The sequence below is a fragment of the Accipiter gentilis genome, chromosome 15 (assembly GCF_929443795.1).
Source record: "Accipiter gentilis chromosome 15, bAccGen1.1, whole genome shotgun sequence".
NCBI classification, from domain to species: domain Eukaryota; kingdom Metazoa; phylum Chordata; class Aves; order Accipitriformes; family Accipitridae; genus Astur; species Astur gentilis.
The window spans coordinates 31,646,478-31,660,820 of record NC_064894.1 but is presented as its reverse complement, the minus strand read 5'-3'; the positions used below and the strand labels follow the sequence as shown (position 1 = coordinate 31,660,820).

The 14,343-nt window shown below is 37.9% G+C and overlaps 1 protein-coding gene across 6 annotated transcripts in view; it reads left to right on the top strand.

Annotated features, from left to right (window-relative positions):
• Positions 1-14,343, top strand: part of MAP4K3 (mitogen-activated protein kinase kinase kinase kinase 3) — an 86,085-nt gene that overhangs the window by 61,855 nt on the left and 9,887 nt on the right. For 5 of the 6 annotated variants that reach the window (XR_007508199.1, XM_049817848.1, XM_049817847.1 and 2 more), the window contains 7 exons: positions 2,519-2,603; positions 3,710-3,789; positions 6,526-6,586; positions 6,673-6,790; positions 9,369-9,427; positions 11,923-12,026; positions 12,815-12,986. Coding sequence is in view for 5 of the 6 variants with exons in the window: in XM_049817848.1 (XP_049673805.1) it covers positions 2,519-2,603; positions 3,710-3,789; positions 6,526-6,586; positions 6,673-6,790; positions 9,369-9,427; positions 11,923-12,026; positions 12,815-12,986 (679 nt within the window). In the remaining variant the exon portion in view is untranslated. The remainder of the gene's footprint in view (positions 1-2,518; positions 2,604-3,709; positions 3,790-6,525; positions 6,587-6,672; positions 6,791-9,368; positions 9,428-11,922; positions 12,027-12,814; positions 12,987-14,343) is intronic. The other variant, XM_049817845.1, reaches the window with a different exon arrangement.

The following is a 14,343-nucleotide window of genomic DNA, read 5'->3' as shown; positions in this document are numbered from 1 at the left end:
TTGATATTAAGAGATGATACCCTCAGGCACTGTTTACCCTTCTGGGGCATTTGCAGCAGCATCTTGGCTCTGCAGGCTTTCTTGAGATCAGGACTGAGAATGGCCAGAGGAAAATGATTAGTCTCTTCTGATTTCCATCTCCTCCTTTCTTATCTGACTTATTACTGCAGAGCTCAACTAGGTCTTAGCAATGAGCACAGCTTCCCTCCATTGTGCAGCATCTCTCTCTCTTCAGTGCTTGGAAAGGGTCAAGGAGAATTGCATAGGTGGTTACAGGAGCAGCAGGAACACCAGTATTCTAGATCAGTGCTTTGAGTGTCATCTGGTGTGTTTTCTGTTGAGTGTCTTTGTGCCCTGCACACTTGGAAACAGGCTTCCATAAAACCACTAAAACCATCCCTTTATTGTTTTTCTTGATACCATCCCTCCTTCAGACTCCTTGCTGCTGAGGGATTTGACAATATTGAAGCTGTCAGTACCTTGAGGTCACTCTGTGTCAGTATCTTCTCATGTTCCTGCCTCACGTGTATCTTTTCTTACTTCTGTTCTTACACCTGCAGAAGGATTATCTCATTGTCTAGCAAGCAGCCAGCTCCCTGCCTTGGCACTGCCTTCTGCAGTGGTACTAGCAGTGCTGAAGTCTTTCCCCTTGTCTTTGTGTAATGGGGTCTTTCAGATTTTACTGATTACCTCAATGAATTTGATTCTTTCCTCACATAAGTACATTCAGACAAACTCATGAACTTCCTGATAGTGATGCAAGAGTGAGAGATGTCCAAAGCACGAAGAAGGGTCTAATTTCTGCTCTTTTTCATTTTAAAGGGTTAATTATGAAGTTCTTTTTCTTTTCTTATTAAACTAAACTATGTTCAGAAGTGACTGAACTGTGTGCAGACTTTCTTATTCAGCAACAGGTTAACAAAAACAAATAATTGCCCAAATGTTAACACAAGAGCTATTTTGTTAATTCAGTTTATAGATTGATAATAATTCACAAAGTATTAATATAAAGTAAAACCATTGCCATTCTGTAGCTGTATTACAGTGTATGTAGCTTTGCGTAAAGGTGATACCTGCTTATATTCAAGATGACAACCCTTACCTGTGACTGGTCCTTACGTTTGACCATCATTTGATAAATGATAACATTTCACTTTACTAATTGTTGGTTACTACTGTATCATTCCTTTTCATGTGCAGTGCTACTGATCAGCTGGTACCCCAAATAGGATGGGTAATTATTATGTTGATGCTTGAGGGGAAAGGAGGAAGCCCTGGCTTTTGCTTTTCTGTCATCTTGAAGCAAATTTTAGTAAATATTATAAATGCCTACAAATGATTGCACTTCACTAGGGGGAAGGTGGAGAAGTTGATTATATTATACTATGCAAGATACTTGCTTAATAGGCAAACTGAGTTTTTAAGGGTGATGCTGAACAAGGGGTGTGAATCTTCTACCACAGGTCTCCCTTTAGGAAGCAAACAATATTGAAAATAAGTAAATTTGAAACAACTAATAGAAAATCTGAGACTTAAGATTGTGATTGTTGCATGACCTAGACTTTTATTTTAAGTGTGTGGAATATGGCAAGAATAAAGTTTCTCTGTTGAGACTTACTAAAGTAATGAAATTCAGGAACGTTTTTCAGGTTTCTCAACTTTGTAATAAGTATGTGCTTAGACTGTTAATTTAAGAGCTAATTCTGAAATGCTAATTCTGGTATGTTTGTTCAGGAAAGTCTTGCACACAAAGGAAAAAAAATAACTTAAAAAAAATTCCTTTTGTCAGCTTGTCTGGATGAGGTTATTTTCCACATGGCAAATGAAACTACTCTTAACCTTTTGTTACTACATTAAGTAATGTTGTGGTTTAACCCCAGCCAGCAACTAAGCACCATGCAGCTGCTCAGTCACTTCCCACCCACCCAGTGGGATGGGGGAGAGAATTGGGAAAAAAAAAAAAAAAAAAAGAATAAAACTCATGGGTTGAGATAAGAACAGTTTAATAGAACAGAAAAGAAGAAACTAATAATGATAACGCTAATAAAATGACAATAGTAATAATAAAAGGATTGGAATATACAAGTGATGCACAATGCAATTGCTTACCACCTGCCAACTGGTCCCCGAGTGGCGATTCCCCCCAGGCCAACTCCCCCCAGTTTATATACTGGGTGTGACATCACATGGTATGGAATAGCCTGTTGACCAGTTTGGATCAGCTGCCCTGGCTGTGTGCCCTTCCATCTTCTTGTGCCCCTCCAGCCTTTTTGCTGGCTGGGCATCAGAAGCTGAAAAATCCTTGACTTTAGATTAAGTGTTACATAGCAACAGCTGAAAACATCAGTGTTACCAACATTCTTCTCATAACAAACTCAAAACCATAGCACTATGCCAGCTACTAGGAAGACAATTAACTCTATCACAGTTGAAACCAGGACAAGTAAAAATCATCCTATTGGAAATGTCACCTTTTCATTTTTCATATGTATATTTTTAATTGCTTTTACTTCTACAGATGGGTGCTTGCTTTTCAAAGGTTTTCAATGGCTGTCCATTAAAAATTCATTGTGCAACATCATGGATAAATCCAGATACAAGAGGTAGTATATTATGCATGTTTTACCCATATTGTCCTCTCCTCAGATATCAAGAGTGCTTAAATGAGCAAGGCTATTCCTTTTAAAATAGACATATTGTAAAATATGTTTATTGATATAAGCAGTTCTTTAATTGTGCCACTGCTGAAATTCAATGTGTTTTTTTAATTATGTTAAGATACGTGGGGTGCAGTTTTCAGCTTTGATTAAAAAGAACAAATTACATATTAAAGGTAAAAAAACGTTTTTTCATTTTGATTCAAGACTCTTATCAACTTTTTAGTCTAAAAGATGCCAATCCTAATTTATTTATTTTTTTTAAATCTGCCTTCTGGATGTTCTAGTTGAGATTGATTTCTTTATCACTCACTTTATTTGCCCCCTGCCAATCTTTCTGGTCCTACAGGTTTATTTTAGTGCTTAGGGGTTTATTTTAGTGCTTTATTATATAGCCTGATAAAAGGGATAATTGGTAACATTGTACTCGCATTGCATGCAATTTCACCTTCTGATTATAGGCTGTATAGACATGCTACTGAGCCCCTAAGCAAGAAAATACTTAGTTTTTTTAGAAACTGGCATTAAAGAAGTCAAATCTTTTGCAGTTGACATCATCTCAATATGAGATGTCTGTCTTGTTTGCATGCCTAAAAGCAATCCAGGGTATTACTTATATTCAAGAAGCGAGGCATCCCCAAGTACTGAGAAAATGTTCTAGTCAGTACTTCTGTTGAAGTACCCCAAAAGAAGGCTATGAATATGTCACAAAATATATGGAAATGTCTAAGTAGGATAATGCATACATGAGGAAATTATTGACATGAATTCTTGCTTATGGTTGTATCACTGCTGGTTTTTATTCCAGTTGTCAGTCACAAAAAAAAGACTGATCTTTCCTAATGTCTTAAACCAGCCCCATCCACAAATTTAAGCTTTCTTAGGAAGGTTAATTTTCCATGCTTTCAGGTACCGTGACTATTATAGGTTGGTTTGTTTCAATGTATGTAGTTGGTTTAAGTCTGTATTTTGTAAAGAGCTGCATACTCTTATAAAACACACCCCCCTTAAATCAGGATTTCTAGATTTTTTGGTTTTGTTTGTGTTTGCAGATCAGTACTTGATATTTGGTGCAGAAGAAGGTATTTACACACTGAACCTCAATGAACTTCATGAAACATCAATGGAGCAGGTATATTTCTGTTTTGATATTTTGGAAAAAAGTAGATCTTTATCACTTTTTTTAGCCACTCAGATTAATGTTGTATAATCCTTGTAAAAATTGTCTTCACTACAGTTACATAGGCACTAGCTACACTGAGAATTACCTTAAATGTTTACTATTGACGATACCTTTCAGTCAAGTTTAAGTTTTTTGTAGGCTGAACCATGTTTACGTAGGAGATCTGCGTATACCAATGTGTTGAACTTCATTGTAGTGCATTGTCCTGCATTTAAATGATTTGTTAAATAGTATGGAATTTCACTGATATATTTTTGATTAAAATTTCTATTTTCTTTAAAGCTTTGTTACAAGACAGAATATTTGCAACAAATGTTGTGTTTCAGCTACAGGGAAGCAAGGAGATTCTTTATATGCTAGATTCCATTCTTTTGGTCTTAAAAGCAGCTTTGCTGATGAGACTCAGCTTACTGAATGCCAATTAAAACTCTGTCTTTGCAGAATCTTATAAATAGTAATTTTTCTGAGAGGATACTGGGGAGGGGGAAATGCCAATTGCAGGCTTTTCTGTATGTTGTCTTCTCCAGCTCTTTTGTTAGTCTCTAAGAGACTTGTTTTCTTTCCTGCCTTCTCCCTAACTTAGGGAGCTATGCATCTGCCATCAAGATGGAGGAATTTGCAAGGACAGCCTTCACACTGTAAGCTGGAGGCACTGGTGTTTGTTCATCTTCCAGGGTCCAGACATTGTAGATATGTCTGTTGTGTTGAGAAGGCGGCCTAGATAGCTTGCACTGAGCTCTGTATAACTCATAATCATACTGGTGCTTGAGTTAGCTAGTTAAAACTTAGCTCAGGTAACGCTCTGCTGCTACACTGCAGTTGTAAAACTTACTCTGACAAGTATCATTAACTAATACAGTAATTCTTGTAGGCCAGGTAGACCAACAAGAGTTTTGTTTCATTTTTTTCTTTTGGTTTTGTTTGGTGGGTTTTTTAAAATTGGCAAGGAGAATAGGTGTAATGAAACTCATGCTCTCATATCCGTCCTCGTTTTTTCTAAGCACCATGTTCTGTAGTGCGTTGCCTAGTGAGCTTGTAGGGAAATGTTTTAATAAGCACTTGGAGATGAGAAGAGATGCTTGTAAAAACAGCCCATCATGTGTGGAACAGGAGGAATGAGTGACAGGTCAATCAATCTGCAAATTTGAATATTGCTATTCTTCTCTAATCCTCAGATCCAAACCTACTAAGTCGCAATATGCTTATGCAGCTACAGAAGATCAAACTTGCACATTACATTTGGATACAGCCAGGCTGGTGGATTATTACCGTAGGTTTTTCTTAGTGTGTTTAGGTTATGAGAAGACTTCTGGAACAGAAGTGCACCCTCTGTGCTAATCGTTTATTACATCGTTATTTATGATATAAGGCAATAGGGCTTTAATAACATTTTCAAGTTCTGTGTTTCACTTCATTGTTTACTCTTTAGGTCTGATACAATTCAGTGTAAAAGCAAAAGTAGTATCCTTGTCTTTTTTCACTACATTCTACTTCAGTAATGGACAAAGCAGAAATAACACGTTTGCAGGAGTTAGCACAGCATCAAGATGAATATCTTGCTCTTTGGCAGAAAAATGTTTCAATTAATTTACAGATCTCTTCAAATCTTTCTAATAACCCAGCAGTGAGGTGGTTTGTTGTGGTTTGGGTTTTTTTTTTGTTCTGGTTTCATGAGGGTTTTTTGTTTGGTTGTTGGGGGGGGGGCGGAGTTTTGGTTTGGTGTGGTGGTGGTGGTGGTGTTGTTGTTTTAAGAACAACAAAAGAAATGTCCTCCTGAGTCTGTCTAGCCCAGTAAGCTATTTTCTAAAGTGGCAGTAGGAAATGCCCATGAGCTTTACCACTGTCTGCTGTCTGTTCTCTTCCAACTCCACTGCAGTCATTGAATCAGGGATGTTGGAGGATCCCTGCCTATTTGTTTTTGTGTCCGTTTATGGACCTGTTGGACATGAGTATGTCTAATCCCTCGTATATGCTGTTGATACTTTCTGCCTCCATGACCTCTTGTGGCAACAAGCTCCAGAAGTTGTGAGAGGGGAAAAAAGTACCTTTTTTTTAATCCATCTTTTTTGTTTTTTTTTAAAGGATGTCTTGTCGGTTTCAGTCCCATCTTTATAGTAATTGTGGGATTTGACAAATAACAATTCTGCCTTGACAGTCTGTTGCATTCCTTGATCAGTTAAGTGAAATGCGTAATCATATGCAGGTGGAGAGTCCCTTTGAGTGCTAGTTTTAATTGTTTCAAGAGATTTGGACTGTCACAGGCTTTAGAATGGTCATTGTTTGTTGACTGTGCTTTGTTTACTGAAGTTTATGTTGTTATGCCTTTCTCCTTTGAAAGAAAAAGTTCGATGGTTTTTAAAGTTTTTGAAAATTGATTGATCTTTATAATGACATCTTGTGGGCTAATTATAGTATACTTGAAGACATTAATATAAAATATGCTAATAGTCTAAATGTTAATGTGTATGTTAAATATAGTGTGTGTGCCTAAGATTTACTCGGAATTAACTCTGGAATCCAGGTAAACATTACTTGGCTTAAGCTAATTTCTGCTATAAAAAGCAAGTCAATATTAGTTTGGTCCTGTCATCTATGCAGATATTAATTGATTGACTTAATGTGCTCACATTTTGTGTATATCAAATTGAATGCTTTTCCTTCTTTGTTTTTCCTTCCATTTATCAGCTATTTCCTCGAAGGTGTACGTGGTTATATGTCATGAACAATTGCTTGTTATCAATATCTGGTAAGTTACTGTGCTAACTTTGAGTGGTAGTGCTGGTAAACATTTGGTTTCGTATTTGAAGTGTGTTTTTGTTTTCTAATTTCCAGGTAAAGCTTCTCAGCTTTATTCCCATAATCTACCAGGACTCTTTGATTATGCAAGGCAAATGCAAAAGTTACCTGTTGCTATTCCAGCACACAAACTCCCTGACCGAATACTTCCCAGGTAAATACACGTTATCAGAGATATCAGAATATCTTAATCCTGGGAGTTCAGGATATGCTTGTGAAAATCTGGGGATACCAAATAATGTGGAGCTCTGTTCACAGATCGCCATGAATAATTCATATGGGCATTAATCAGAGGGTAGACCCTTAAATTTACACAAATCAAGATGTGAATATCCTCATATTAGAGAAATGGGTTTTGGTACATCTTACCTTCTTGTCATGAAGCCTTTTGTTTCTGGGCATAGGTCTTTTCAGCTATAGTCTGGTATGGTAAATCCTGGTTGTACTTGATGCTAAACAAAATCTAGGGTTAGTATTGTACCTGTGATATTTCAGGCAAGTACAAATGGTGATCTTACATTAGTTACTCTGGGCACTATCTTTCCATTCTATTTAATAAAAAAAAAAAAGCAGGGATGTGTAATCTCTTACTGCAGAGGGAATGGGACTCATTGGTTATTTTGAAAGCTGGGAAAAGTAGCACTGGAGTACAGATTTGACATTCATCATTGGCTAGTTATTTTTTGCTGGCCAGCATTGTGTGTGCTTTACTAACAAGCACATACAAAATCCCAGAGACTGAGTACAGTGCTGGCTGCCAAACAAGCCCTAGGAGCCCATTCAAATCCAAGAGGAGGAGGTAGTAACCCTAGTCTAGTTTGCAGAGAAACCTTTGATTCTTAAAGTGCATAATGAATCACTGGTTCTTCTCATATAATAGGCTTTCTGTTAGGAAACTATTATAGAAGACCTGATTCTCTTCTACCTTTGGTTTATTAACAGCCTATTAACATTTCATTCTTGGATTCAGGAAAGGATTCTTGTTCAGTCACCTGCAAACATAATGGTGCAACACTTGTCTGAAAATTATATTCCTCCTAGAGGCTAAATTCTAATTACCTGAGAGATAATTTGTGCTTTGAATCGTTGTCTTATGTGTGCCTGCACCACTGTTCTGTTCTTCTCTCTTCCAAACTAACTTTGCCTGGATGACTTTGGCTTGAGAATGGCATCAGCAGTGGACTAACAACCATAATTATCATAAGGATCATGTGAGGAAAACCTTCAGACTACATTCAGTGTGGAATTACACCTCATCTAAGTTGCAGAGGGCTCAGAAAATTTCTTGTCCAGTCATGTCAATTCCCAAGAACAATGCAGTACAACCTGAATGTATGAGTGCCAAGCTAGTCATTCAAAGGCAGGACAGAGTCGTGTAGATAATCCATTTTGCTGTTTTATCCCTTGCTGTGAGGTATCAAGGCAGGAACATTTAGCCAGGCAGAAGTAGTACATTTGAAGTATGTAGAAGAGCATAATTTTTTTTTTCTACCAGACCACAAAGTGTATTCTTCAGCAAGTCCCTGAATACCATGATGAAGGGTGCTACATGAAAAACATAGATATGTTAAAAGCGAAGTTTTTGGTAGAGAAAATGCAAAGCAAAGTAGAATTCAGAGTAATTTGTAAGGTTCATATATTCATCTGCAAAATGGTCTAAGCTCAATTTATGATACTTGGTAGGCAAACATTCAGTAGCAAAAAATATATCTGTGATAAGTCTCTTTTCCAGCTTCTTTCCCTTGAGTGTCCTTGAGCAGTTCCTTCCATGACTACTTCCAACCAAAATTTGTGGCCAGGACTCAGTTTTCATGCTGCTCAGTCCTGCTGTATTATCAGTCCCTTCTGGACAGCTTCATTTGAAATGCTATCCAAGTATTTTCCCAATTCATAGCTGTGCAGCATCTATCACTCTACTTATTCCCATCTTTTCTACAGCATCAAATTAGTTCTTTTTACTGTCAAGGCTACTGTGGCCTATCTCCATACTTTCTGTCATCTTCTAGTCTGTGTAGAAATACTGATTCCCATTACCAGCAAATAACATCTTCCCTGGCTTATCTGATAAATTTTCAAGTAATTGTTTTCACAATTTCTCAGGGAGCAGCCCCTGCAACATGAGAAGTTCTTGCAAAGCTGCCTTCCAGTCTTCTTCAGACCTCCTCTTGAAACACATGCTGTGCTGCCTATGAAAAGTTTAGCAAAACTTAAGCTGTTAGTTTGCAAGAACTGTGGCCCAGCAAGCGATCCGGTACGGCACCATTTCCTACACCTCTTGGGTCCATGTGTCATGTCTTAGACCTAAAATGTCTTTGGGACAAGAGTGGACTTTGTTGTCTGTGTAGTATCCAGCACAAGATGCAATAAGTTACAGCATTACAAAAAAGAATGATCATGGGAGTACTAATAGACTATCCAGGCATGTGTATAAATACATATAATTAAATAGCGAGAGAGAGAGTGGTAAATTATGCTTGAAGGTATTGAGGTACATATTCCTCTCCATTACTCACTTTTAACTGCATTTATAATGGTGCAGAACTGAGCAGGATCTCAGCGCTAACAGAGCGATCACCATGTATGTTCTAGGCATATCATTTTGAGAAGAAATATACAAATAAATATATTTTTGTTTTTCTGGGGGCAAATATAATTTTCCCATCAACAACTCTAAAAAGCAAATTAATTCAATTGTTTTAGCTGATCAGTAATTTTGTGTTTATATCTTGTAGGAAGTTTGCAGTGTCTACAAAAATTCCTGATACTAAATGGTGTCAGAAGTGTTGTGTTGGTAAGTAAAGATCTGCAGAATAAATGCCAAGAAGCAGTACAAATGGTGGCAGTATAAGATTACTGAGTCAGATTTAGGAGGTAAAGGGAAAAGAGACTTCTGTCATTATTACAAAACTATGCATTTGCAGACAGTGAGCTCATTCAGGTTAGTCCTTGCATTTAAGCAGTGAAAGCTTTCTCATTACACTCTTTATATTTAAAGACAATTCTCAAGAAATGCGGAGAAGCAGAATGTCAAATCTAAACCAGCCTGCAGGAAGAACGTAATCTCCATGGATGGAGTAACTTGAAGTTACCATCAGGCTTAAGTAGCCTGACTCCCTAGCACAAGTTCCAGTTACCAATATTGGATGATAAAAAGCAAGGAGTATTTTCAATTATTTGAGGACAGTGTTGTCTCTGAAGCCATTATAGTGTGTTCCAAGTGTCAAAGCTGTACTGTGTTAAGACATGTTTTAAGAGGGGTGGGGGCAGATAGGTTAAAACAAACAAACAAAAAACAAACAGGAAAAATAGCTATGGATGATCTCTTGGTGTCAGGCTCTCGTACCTGGAAATGTTTTACCTGGTGTTCCATAATCAGGTGTTTGGTGTAAGGAGTTGTATTATACAGGAGATTTTCAGAGACTCAGTGGTAAGTGAGCACCTGTCATTTATCCTGACAAAAATCTCCCCAATATTGCTGAAATGTCTGATTTTTTTTTTTATCACTACTTTGTCTGGCTCACCTGTTAAAGCTTGACTTTTTCTGGGATACAAATTCTCTAGGGTGTGGTAGGGTGTTAATGATATGTATTGTGTATGTCCAGGTCTTGCCCTAATTGAGGCATCTAGTGAAGCTGTGAGTGTTAATGGATGCTGAAGGGAACACCTGAAGGGGTGGAGTGACAGGGATCAGAGTAGGTACCAATGCTGGCTTTCTGACATGAAAATTAATTCGGAAGTCCATATGTTTTTAGATCTCTGAAATGAGAAACCTGGTGGTGTACTCTTTTGTAATCTTATGATTTCTGTACTAATAGGCACAGAATTTAACAAGAGTGCCATGGGACTTGGCATTATGAGGGGGAGTCTGCTGTCCTGGCATTCAGAGATAACTTAATAAGCCTGGAGTCCTTCTTGCCTGATAGGTGTAAGTGGTAATTCATGATGTCAAGAAGGGCAGCTCCAAAAGGCAGGTCCCAGGGGAGAAATTATAGATTCCCCTCTCTTGCCCTACTTATGTGCAGCCTGAGCCTCCATTCCTGCTGGGATAGGTATCCCTTTGGCCTGGGGAAAGCAACAGTGCCACAGGAGGCAGAAAAAGATGGGAACTTCTGATCTTGTTTCTCCGCCTTACAGGTGTTGGTAATTGCATGGTTTTGGTTTCTGCTGCTGAGTTCAGCCTTACTAAGAGTCATGCAAAGTGTTATTTTCTGCAGTTTGCAGTCAGTGTGACCGATGTTGAGTGGGAACTTTGGATTAATGAAATTAAGCTTTGATGTTTAAGGTGCCAAGGGATTGCTAGTGGATTTCCTTGGCAGTAAGGTAGCATGAGCGTATCTCACTTATGTAGATAGTACTGGATTGTGGAAGCTCCTTATGTGAACTGTGGTGTTAACTGCCTGATGGCCCACAGTCACTTTACTACACTTTAAAATCTGGTCTTTAGATGTAGTTGTACAAAGTGTGAAGTAAGGCTTGTTCATTGTAATGGATATGCTGGCAGTGCTTAAGGAGCAAAATTTTGTTAATACTGTAGAACTGAAGTTGTGAAACTTCAGATTTCAGTGCCCAATTTTGCAACTTTACTGTCCTCTTCCAATTTTTAATTGAGTTCTGACAAACAATAGAAGAAGAGCAGTTGAGTGGAAATAAATTATGTCACTGTAAAAGAAACTGAATTTCCTGCTGATCTAGAAGTGTTCATCAGAAAAATGGAGCTGGATTTCAGACTTGCTGTGACAGTGCTTGGAAGGCAGCTAAGCAGTTATCAAGTGACAGTGATTGTTCAGTGCCTGCTGGGTAACTGTCTGTATGTCATAGAAAAAGCTATTCTTAAAAGCTTCTCATGATGATTTGAAGATAGCTTAGGCAAACCAACATGGTGGAGCAAGATACTTCAAATACGTATGCAGTTAACTATTTTTTTAAAGACCATATAAAATACTAAATCCCACCTAGCAGTATTAAAAAAACCAATAAACTTTATTTTGAGTTGGAGAGGTGAAACATACCACAGCACTCTTGTGAGAGTGGTGTTTATTACAGCTTATTTGGCACCAGCTACTAGCTGTCCGTGCCCAGTGGAAGGGCAGCCCCTGCTCCAGTATGCTCATTGTCACCATTTTCGTAGTGTGGATGTTGACTTTTCAGGAGCTTCCTTATATAAAAGATTAGAGTGGCAGTGGTGGGTATTTTCCAAAAGTGTATGGACTGTTATTTAGTTGGAAATTGTTTATAATTTGTATTTGCTTAGTACACTAATGTATTCTACCTCTCTTTTTTTGGCAGTGAGGAATCCCTACACAGGCCACAAGTACCTTTGTGGAGCACTACAGTCTAGCATTGTTTTGTTAGAATGGGTTGAACCAATGCAAAAATTTATGTTAATCAAGGTAATATTATGATAAGATTAAATACTCTCATGTTAATTTCTATTTATCTTGTAATGACTTGTTAAGAATATTAGCCATTTCTTGAGATATTAGACTTTTCTCTTGGTTTCTGTTAAATTCCAATGAAAATAGCTATTTAAATATGTAACAAGTATTAACTGACTAAAAATATTTATAGGAATGTTCTTGTTTTTGTGGTGCGCTTCAGTTGAAGAACAAAGCCCTTCTCTCCATGAGCATTGCCTTTTAGTTGCACAGTAAAAAAACTCTGGCTGATGGACTAAGACATGGTGGAGTGATAACATGGGTTGACAGAGGGCTTGCTCCCATACTAGAGAGAAGGTGGCCACTTATTCTATGCTTTGTGACACTGGAGGTGCTCAGAAATACTTGTTATCTCCCCATCTGACACCACCTGAAGACAGAGCCAGGTTGGACTTAACATTTGTAGAGGCAGCTGCTATAACTTGTTCAGCCTGGGAAACAGGGCTTAGAGACTCCATAGGTGGGGAGAGCAATGATGGGTATAGGACTCTTGTCATCTGTAGACAGCTGTACAGGACATACATGACGAAAGACATCCCGTCTTATTTTAACTGAATTGTCATGAAGACTTTCTAAACTTCTTAATGCAGGCTTTTTGTATGTATCAATTACTGTTGTCTGAAGAAGTAAACTTAATGTTACAAAATGTATGGCATAAAATTTACCATACAGTTTAAATAGCTAATAACAACTTCGACTAAACTGGTTTCCTGTCTAATATCTATTTTTGTTTCTTAATCTAGCACATAGATTTTCCTGTACCTTGTCCACTGAGATTGTTTGAAATGCTGGTAGTCCCTGAGCAGGAATTCCCTTTAGTTTGTGTCGGTGTCAGCAGAGGAAAAGACTTCAACCAGGTGGTAAAGTTTGAGACTGTCAACCCAAATTCTACCTCTTCGTGGTTTACAGAAACAGGTTTGTGTGCTGTTGTAATAGCATTCAGAAATGTTACTTGCTCTTTTATTATAGCTGAAGCACTAGAAAGGTAGTTTCCTTTGAAGAAACTAATGGTTAAATCATTAAGGCTAAGTGATTGTTCTAAGTTCTCTGTTTAAAGGGGTATCTGGTTGTACCTGCTTCCACATGCACTTTTTTGCACGTTGCTACTTGTTGACTGATTGGATTTCCTGATATTTTGAGTATAGCAGAGGATGGAGTTGTGGTTCCTTGCATTTACATAAATAAGGCTGTACTTGACTATTATCCATTGCGCTGTTCTGTGCTCTACCCTGGCACCATGATTTCTGTTTATTCAATAGGTTTTAATAGAATTGCACTCTGAGTGATTTCTTTCAACATATCTGTAGGTGTGGTTTGGCTCTCCTGCAATAAGCCAGTGTGGTTAGAAATGGTGTTATCAGCTGCCTGCTGAGAGAGAGCATATTTCTATTCTCCCAATGTTTATGGAAAGCAAAAAGGATTAGGACCACTGTTAGCAGGAACCAAGTACCTGTCCATGTCTGTCACTGGTCTGGGTGCTGTGAGGAGGCCACCATCTGAGCAACAGTAGAAATTCTCTTAAGAAGGAAGTGTGCTAAGAATTACTTTTCTAGAGTTACAACGTTCCCCCCATAAAACTAGGTAAAGTAGTGAGCTGAGCCCAGTCATGCCTTGCAGGTTTAGAAGCAGTAAATAGCTTTGTTATTACCAGACATCAAGCCCTTTTTGATCCATGATGAACTTGCATATAGCCCTCTGCTGGCATATATATGTGTATGAGTCCTGCTGATTGTGTACCATGGAATTGACTAAAAAGAACAGTTTCCATTAGGAAGATGCCTGCTGACTTTCTTGTTGCTGAAAAGTATGTCAGATTTTGACAGTTTAAAGCATAGTTACAAAAGTGATTAGTGGATGGCCAATTAATGCACTTAACTACTTCAGGGTTAGTGCATTTTATTTTCAAACTCACACATCTATATTATGTAACTGTGACTTCAGTAGAGTCCATAAAAGTAGCATGCTGGAGAGAAATTCTTTGACCCATTATGTCCTGTTGTCATTCTTCTCTCAGTATTGTCTGCATCAGTGTGTAAATACAAGAATAGTAATCCCTACCCTGTACCTTTTTTTAATGTGCAAAATTTAACATTGCTTTGTGCCTTCCAAAAATACTACTTTACCTTCCTTGAATCATTTGTGCGTTCTCATGTTGTGTCTATGTTGTCATTTTCTCCTATTTGTTTGACTCTAATTTAAACCCTCATGTTGTATTAGTTTATTCCTGTCCCCTGCTGGCAGGAGAGCAATAATACAATGAAACAGATTTTTC